Source organism: Coffea eugenioides, chromosome 2, assembly GCF_003713205.1.
Source record: "Coffea eugenioides isolate CCC68of chromosome 2, Ceug_1.0, whole genome shotgun sequence".
NCBI lineage: Eukaryota > Viridiplantae > Streptophyta > Magnoliopsida > Gentianales > Rubiaceae > Coffea > Coffea eugenioides.
The window spans coordinates 59,966,865-59,976,022 of record NC_040036.1 but is presented as its reverse complement, the minus strand read 5'-3'; the positions used below and the strand labels follow the sequence as shown (position 1 = coordinate 59,976,022).

At 35.5% G+C, this 9,158-nt stretch overlaps 1 protein-coding gene across 1 annotated transcript; it reads right to left on the bottom strand.

Moving 5' to 3' along the window:
• Nucleotides 1–424: 424 nt before the first annotated feature.
• Nucleotides 425–1,609, bottom strand: LOC113763640. Its single transcript, XM_027307523.1, has 2 exons — nt 842–1,609; nt 425–725 (listed from the first exon to the last, which is right to left on the bottom strand). The coding sequence occupies exon 1, from the start codon at nt 1,567–1,569 to the stop codon at nt 850–852; it is 720 nt and encodes a 239-aa protein (XP_027163324.1). The 5' UTR covers nt 1,570–1,609; the 3' UTR covers nt 425–725; nt 842–849.
• Nucleotides 1,610–9,158: the final 7,549 nt, after the last annotated feature.

Below are 9,158 nucleotides of genomic sequence, written 5' to 3'. Positions count from 1 at the left end.
CTATCTTTTTTTTTTAACAAAAGAACAAATTTCTTACAATAATACAAATCAAGTTTTTTTTTGGATAAACAAATAAAGAATGCTAGATGCATTCCTTACCCTTTTGTTTATCACTATTTAATTTTTTTAATGTAAAGGTGAAAAAAGAAAAGGTAAAATTTGTCCTATAACTTGTGTTCTTGCTCTTAAATTTGCCTCTAGTATCAAACTAACAAATAAATAGAGTGAAAAAAATATCAAAGAAAAAATAAAATGATCAACTAATGCGTATTACGTTGAAATCCTAAACATCCAAGCAAGGCATTAATTTGAAAGCACCAAGACTAAAATAACATTTACTGCTCATTGCTTCCAAGAGTTCATGGTTGTCTATACAAATCAACAAAATACAAAATCTATGCCCCTAAAATGGATTCGAGTGACAACCAAATCTTATAAGCAACCCTCAAAAATAACTTAGGACCAAAAGTCAAGCCCCCTGTTTTGCACAAAAGCATTAGTAGCAAAGTCTAGCAAAAGCCAAGTCGTACAAAAGCATTAGTACCAAAAGTCTAGCAAAAGTCAAGTCCCCTGTTTTGTACAAAAGCATTAGTAGCAAAAGTCTAGCAAAAGTCAAGTCTCCTGTTTTGTACAAAAGCATTAATAGCAAAAGTCAAGTCCCTTGTTCTGCACAAAAAGCGTTAGCATAATCCAAGTCCAGAAACTTGATCCATGACTTGATATACCTTCAGAACAAAATAGAGAAAAAGAAATCAATCATAAGTTAGATAGCATTATCACTACCTTTATCATAATTTAGAAGTTAGCAAAGTTTAAATAATATGGAAATTCTAACCAATACCAGTACATTCATGCTTGTAGATAATGGATGATTTTGTCAATAAGCTCCTTATCACATCCAATTTGCAAAGGAAGATTTCCATCTCTTATCAACCGTTGCTTCCCAATATGTGGAACTTTGTAATTATTCCCTCCACAATTCTTCATCACCTCAAGCATACATAGTTGTAAGGTTAAGAACACATTGTTGAGACTTTCAGATGATAATTCATCGAAAGACTTTTCAACAGCAGAAATTAGTTCGTCAATAGAGTTAGGTGCTTCTTGATGCTGGAGTGATTGAATGGCTCTAAAATACCCAAGATCAAGAACATTCATATCAGGGCTATTAGGTGGTTGAAATGATAAACGAATATCAAAACCTTCTCTTGTGGCAGCTTCTATGAACTCAACATCCATTGGATCAATATGTGGTTTTGCATTATCTTGTTGGATGAAGATAGGGCTGATAACATCACTTTGTGGCCATTTAGCACGAATTGCAGGCAAAACATTATCAATTAAGCACCTTCTATACACTTCCTTGGTCACTGATAGGATAGGCTTTGTTTCTAGAGTACCAGCAACACGATTTTTGCTATTCCTTTTAGCTGGTTCTTTGAAGGCAAAAGGAAATATTCCAATTTTCCCATCAAAGTGCTTGTTTCTAGAACAATCAAAGCGAGGTCGAGCAACTGCAGCTAGAAACATAACCTTAACAATAAACTTTTTACTCCTACAAGTCCTCATAGGGTGTTCTTCTTCAGGATGTAGGTAGTATTTCTCAGACTCCTTAGTCATGTAGAACCACTTTTCATCGATATGAACCATATTGCACATGTTTTCGAAAACAGGTGCATCATTAAGACTCTCTTGTTGAAGCATTGACAAACAAAATTTGAGTCTTACCAATTTATTGTCATCAGTAAGGTGAGGCTTTAATGCATTTGAATGTGCTTTGATAACACCTTCTTTTATTCGTCGATGAAGAGTGGACTTGGCAACTTTCATTTTGGTTGATAGAGAACGAATATTTGTTCGACACCGTAGAGGTATTTCCATGATAGTGCTGAAGTCTATCTCTACCCTTTTGCGTCCTGCCCTCTTAGGAAACCTGCGAGAGATGTCAACCGAGCCTCCATTAATGATTGAAGACTTTGCTCTTTCCCAAATTCTTTGTACTGTCCTCGTGCTGATTTTGAACTGTGTTGCAATAACTTTAGTTAATCCTCTTTCTAGTTGCCCACCATAACTATATTGCAATAATGCTTCAAATATGGCTTGCCTTTGCTGATTTGTCAACTTTTTCCTAGAGATTTCATAATTTTGAAAACTATGATTATCCATGTTCACTGTGGAATATTATCAAACAGAATTTGTGCAATAGACGAATCTCTCTATAATCTCATTATATAGAGAATAAAGGCATCAGAATTATCAGCTTCCAAAATCTATTTATAAGAAACGTGAGAAACAAAAAGCTTAAAAAAATGCATCTACAAATTTTCAATGAACCGCCAAATTTCAAGAAAAAAAGGGAAAAACAACAAATGGCGCCAAATAAAAGATTAGCTAAATTATGCTAAGTCTCAAGATTATCTACTTCAAATTGATCAAAAGATCATAAAACAAAATGAAAATAAAAAAAAAGCACCAACAAAGTGATAGACGGAATTGTAGAAATCTTACTTTTTTCCATTGTCAATCTTCTATAACTGATCTTGTTGATTTTATGAAACCCAAGTATACAGAGGAATAGCTAGAGTTGGAAACGGATGTTTGCTTTACTTTAACTTGTCTTGGCCTTTTAGTCAAATGTCTTAATGGCAAGTGGTCCCCAACACCCAATAGCTTGTTATTTTACTCCACGGACAACAAAGGGCACGATTGGAATAATCAGATAAGTGTGTCCCATTATGCTACTGTACATAAAAAGTGTGTTTCCCAAAAAGTGTCCCAAATTTTGGGACGGAGGGAGTATTATTAAATGATAATTATTATTCAATTTTGCTCATTAGTCTCTTAATTTTTATTAAAATTTTTTGGAAAAAGAAATTGTTCACAAAAATATGCTTTAAATTTTTTAGATTCAATTTATGAAAGTTTGTTATTTATTTGTTAAAAAAAAAACCCATGCGCAGGCACGCGCGCCATTTCCTACAATTTTTTTTTGCTTCGGCCAATACAGAAACAGGGTTGCAGCTGCGTTTTTCTCCAGCTATCCCTCATCAAATTTTCTCATTTTTGGCTCCGTTCGATTGTTGTAGTACAACCATCTGGCTTCAATCTAAAAAATTTCAATTGCCTTGGGCATTAAGAACCATCAAACGGTTCTCAAAGGAGATGAAGCAAGGAGCTTCATCCCATCATCCAGCCAAGGGTTAGGGGGGTATAAAAGGCTAGCAAAGAGAGGATTTGAGGAAGGGAAGAAAAATCTGGTGTGACGGCTGAGGAGAGGCAAGAAGCAAAAAGGGTGACGGCGGAAAGAAAAAGGGAGAGCAAATAAAGAGTGTGTGACGACTGAGAGGAAGATAGAGAGGGAGAGAGAGCCGAGGTAGAGAGAAAAATAGAGAAGGCTAAGAAAGAAATGGGAGTGACGTCTGGAGGAGAGACTGAGAAAAGTGAGAGGAGGAGACCGTGAGAGTGAGCAAGAGAGCAAGGTAGAAGAAGAGAAAATTCTGGTCGAGCGCTATTCTTAAAGGGACGAAGGAGCCATTGGAGCTGCTACCTATTGCGAGGAGTAGAAATCATCTTCATTTCATTCCACTATTATCGCCTATGAAAAAGAAAAGAAAGCATTGTAAGTTGTCTTTCCCTTTAAGCCTTGGTTCAGATCTTGAAGCTTTCAAGCATAGGGTCTATGACTTTACTTATGGCCATTTCCCCGTTAGTTATCTTTGATGTTTGAGTATACGTGCTTCATGGGCTGGTTGAATTGAAGAGTTGAAGCCATTGTTATTTCTGATTTTGGGTGGGAATCATCGGATCTTTTCGTGTCAAAACCTAGGATTTTGGGGGGGGGCTGATTTCTTTCATTTGTACTGTTTTCTGTGATGAAATGTAGCTTGGTATGTGCTGGTTGTGAAAGCTCAATGAAAACTCAAAGTTTTCAGAAGCTGCCAAAGTTTTTTAGTTGAGGGAAGAAGAAAGTTCCCAGCTTTATATGTTTTCCTGCGGTTTGACACTTCATGACTTGAATCCTTGTGTTGTGGTCGAGTAGGACTATCAATAAGTATTTAGAAGCTATTTGTTGGGCTTGATAAATTCAGATCATGCGTGAAATGCTGATGTTTGGTTCCTGGTTTCATGAGTCATTCCTTTCCCTTTGCTATGACTGGGTTTCAGATGATTTCCTTTCTCATGAATCTTGTTGTGTTGGTGAATCATTGATGATTGAATGATGGTTGTATAGAATGCTTGGGTTTTGTTTAGAACCTTTTGCGAATTTTCTGGGTTGCTGAAAACCAAAATTCTTAGAACTGCAGAGTTTTTTTTTCTTTTTTTTTTTCTCTCGCGAGAAAACAATTTTTTTTTCTGCTGCAATAGGGTGGAAACCCTCCGCCTTGTTGCAGCAATGCGAATGGATTTCTTTTTCTATTTGATTGTTGAAATTCTGGCTTGCTTCAAGTATTTGGTTTGTTTGCCGTTCGAATGGGGTGCCATGCGCGTGTTTGGGAACATAGGAATAAAGGCCATCAGTTTTCATTGTCTTGTTTATTTTTCTGGAAAATCTGAGCAGTTGAAGTTGAGCAAGTGTTCAGATTATTTGGTCGCATTTGGGTGTCCGAAAGCGTGTTGGATCTTTGCTTGAATGAGTTGGGAATTGTTTGAGTCATTGTGTTTGAATTTTTGTTTCGGCTAAATGAAGATAAGTTGCAGGAACTTTTTTCTTCAGCATTTGCATGCTCTTTTGTCCGACTCCTTGTGATTGAATCTAATGTTTCTATTGCAAAGTGAGAGGATTAAGTGGCGGTCTTCTTGCTTTAGTTCAAACTAAATTTGATCTTGTCCGAGAGCTGCGGAAAATTTGCGGATGAAATCACAAAGGAATCACTTTAGCATGCTGAAAGTTTTTTTTTTTTGTTGTTGCAGAAGCTTGTTCATTCGTAGCTTTGCATGCATTTTTGCATGGAAAATGTTCAAGAAATTATACTTTAACCCCTTAATTGATGTCTAACGCTACTATGGCCTATAAAATTGGAAAAAACTAATCGATTTGGTCCCTCTAACATGTTACTTCTTTCTTTAACATGACTTAATGTAGACTTTGGATTGATTTTAGTGAATTTGTGTCATGTTTTAGAGGTTTAGCATTTGATTTTGGTAGATTCCATTTTGAGTCATTAATTTTAGTACCTCATCTTAGTACTTCTTAATTATTTCAATTAGGTTCTTTTCCGCTCTAATTTCTTGCATATAGATGATTTCTTTTATAAAATACTTTAAGTGATTCCATTTTGTGTTTAATTTTCATTTTGTGTTTAATTTTCATTTTTTGTGTTTAATTTTCATTTCATGTAATTAATTGTTAATTAAAATGATGCCTTGACCCTTTTTATTATTTTGGAGTATAAACAAGTAAATTCATGTCATTATGGCCCCAATTCAAGAGAGATACACTATATCTCTTATTTTCACTTTATTTGACTCTATGTGTCTATGTGACTTTATGTGCTTAATTGTATGTTTTTTGAATGTTTTATTTCATTTATTTATTTGCTTTATTTGTTTAAATTTTGAATATTTATTTTAGTTTCATTTTGATTATTTAAAAGGCATTTAAATGCCAAGTTGTAATAGTTAGGTTTACTTTACTTCATTTTATTTCACATTCCCCTTTTAGATTGTAGTAGGCCCCCCTCAAATGTAATAGTTAGGGTTTTTATTTGCTTTATATTTGTCTTGTGTGTTTTTGCATGTTTATGTGCTATGTGTTACCGCTTTCTTAGGGTCTTGTATCTAGATATCATGATTATGTGTTTTGTGTTTATGTGATATTATGTGTTTACATGCTTTTATTGAGTTTTACATGATTAATTTAGTTATAATTAATGTGTGACGTGTTATCACACTAGTCCAATGCTAGTTATGATCCATTTCCCGATACCACACTAGTCCAATGCTAGTTGTGGTTCCTTTGTCTGATTTCTCACTAGTCCAACGCTGGTGAGAAAATAGAAATATGGGCTAGTCCAATGCTAGACCCTTAGAGACCATCCACACGCTAGATCATGTTTGTGTGACTACACTACATTTTCATGCATATTTTTCACTTTCTAGGGTCTTTTATCATTTTTGTATGACATCCCCTTATATGTATATCCCTTATCCTATATTTTCCCCATATATGTATATTCCTTACTCCTATGCATGAGACATGACATTAAATTTGCATTTCATATAGGAAAAATTAGAGTTAGGTTAGATCATTTGCTTGATTAGATTAGGGAAAACCCCTTGAATATGAGATATGGACGAGTTTGGCTTTTTAGCCTTAGCATGCTCGTATTTCCTCTATAAAAGGAAAAATTGAAGTCACGAACATTTTAACCCCGCACCCGTTATGATGCATTCCTTTAGGTCATGTATATTTGTATAATTATAATTATCTTTATTATTTTCCTTTTCTTTTCTTAGAGTCTCATATTTTTACATTATTCGTGGCCTCTTCAAAGAGTCTTTATTGGGCTTTACAATTAATGTGGTTGGTACCAATTAAGTTTTGAAGAGAAATTTCGACCCCCCCGACACCCTCTTAGGTCTAGGGTTTGTATCCATATAGTACATCCAAATGTGATAAATCTTTAGATTAAAAATAAGAAAATCTTTGACTAATTCACACAACTAGCCTTGGCTAGGTCGAAAGGGTGCCTCGAAATTTTATCCTTGCTTTCCCTTTCTTCAAATGTGACTCCCGAACCTTTTTCTTTGATTTACGTAGACTTGGAGTCGTTTAAAAAGGGTTTTCTACTTTTTATCTTCGAAAATTCATTTTTAGGTGATTTGGTACACCTTAACTCGATACCAAGTGGCGACTCCGATTTTTTATTCAAAAATCCTTTTTATAATTTGGGTCCAAATTGTCGCACTTTCAAACCCCATTTAGGCCCATTTTCTATTTAAATCAAAAATTATTTTTTCAATAAAAAAATTGAATTAAAATTCACTTTTTTAAACCATTTATTTTTCTTATTAAAAAATGGGGCGCGACAGCTGGCCACTCCACTGGGACTTAGAGAGTCCGAGCAATTTGATTTAGTCAATTTTTTCTTCTTTTAACCTTTTCATATATCACATTTGGAGGTTTAGGGTTGCATTTTTCCTTTTTAGGATTTTGTTGCATTTCACATGTACAAATCGTCTCGATATCCGTATGTGGTGATAAATGATGTGATTATTCCTTTTATTTACTTATATGTATCGCGCTTGCATTTTGGGAAGGGGGGTTGGCCACCCTAGAACCGTCACTCGCATTCTATGGTATTCGATCCTTCCCTTCGATAGGGGCACTTCATACGTGCATACGCTTTACTTTATATCCCTCATTTCTTTTTTACTTTTAGTGGATTGTCACGCCACTCCATCCTATTAGGATTAGGCGACCTACTTGGACATGTGATCGTGACACAATGTGTGCGTAGCATAATCTGAGGGGTCACTCAATTTTTTGCTTTAAACTTTGGGTTGATAGCCTTCTGCTTATGGTCGAAGGTTGAGGATTATTTGATAGATTCACTCAAACACGTAACCGTGACATGATGTGTGCGTAGCGGTGTTTGGGGAATCGCTCGAGCCACCGACAAAAGGGCCTTGGAATTGATGACCCTTGGCCACGAGTCTGAAGGCTTGGGGACCTGAGTTTATCGAGTCTAGATGCATTAGTGAGCCCCAACCTCATGCATCCATGATTAGATTACCTAGGTTAGAGTCGACTATACCCAACTAGGGATATTAGGCACTAAGGGAGGGATCCCACCCCTCTTTTTTTAATTTTCTTTTTACTTTTGTATCATCTAATTGCCTTACGTGTTATGTGTTATCTGTTATCTAACATTTCCTTGTTTTCTCATCTATTGCATTCACAAACATTAGGAAATAAGAGGTCTGGCATGATCCTCTTTTAAAACCTACCCTTTTAGATAGGCTATTGCATGTTTAAAAATTTTTGGTATATTGCATTCATAGATTAATAATTGCATATCATTTTAATCCCACCCTGACATATAAAGGGTTCCTTAGGTCATGTTTCATTTCAAATTGTGTATTTAATTGCTTTGATTGGCATCATGCACAAACCTTAGAGGGAATGCCATTTAGGGAATCCCACGTTAGAAATAAACCGCCTTGTATCTCGGATATGTAATCCAATGAGACTTACACGTTTATATTTCTTGTACCATCCAAAGGGGTAGTGCACAAGGTAAGGTAGGATCCGATTCCTTCTGCAATGATGACATTGAGAATAAAGTAACTTTTGTATATTAGAATATGAGCATCTAATTGTGAGAACCCTGAAAATGCATATAGACAAATATCATTTCATATTTCATTTGCATTTCTTAACCTGCAATAAATTATAGTATTATCCTTCTTTGTTTCACAAAAAGTGCGTAAAAATAATTTTTATGTGCAAACTGACCCGCTTGTATCAAATTATTATTTCCTTTGACCTTATTATACTAAATCAATAAATTTCGAGTTAGACTAACTCTATTTCTTGAGAATAAATAATTGGAAATTCTGATAACTAATTTAATCGCTAAATAATGTTAGGAATTACTAGGAACTTTAATACTAAAATGTAATCGATAAATTTTCGATAAAAATGGTTTAAGTATACTAGGTATACGTAGGATGTAAAAGTTTCGATAATCGAAATCCTTGTGGGATTACTACATTATTAGGAGTTTAAATCACACTTAGGGATAATTCGTGAGATTATGCTAGAATCAAGGGCTTAAGTGGTCATTAGAAGGAAAAGTGAAAAGTCTAAAATACCCTTCACAATCCCACAAAATCACCATGCAATCCCAATGCATTCCGGACAACATCATTACCACCTCTCCATTCGGCCAACCCGCACCTTCACCAACCCCACACTCAATCACCTCATGCACTCAACCTCCCTCTCAAAAACCGCGAGCCATTCCCTCTCTCTCCACCCTCCTCATTCCTGCATCTCAAACCACCACCGCACTCCACCTTCACCTCATGTGTATCGATTGAGAATAGAGAGTGAGCTGCATCCGAGAGCAAGGGAGGAGAAAACCGCGAGCTGCAAAAATTTTTCTGATCTGTCCGCGAGCTGAGGTAATTTCTGAGCTGGATTAAACTAGTTA

Bases quoted from the DNA above. Each gene is read 5' to 3' on its own strand.
- LOC113763640 (XM_027307523.1), bottom strand. From the start codon at position 1,569: ATGAGGACTTGTAGGAGTAAAAAGTTTATTGTTAAGGTTATGTTTCTA.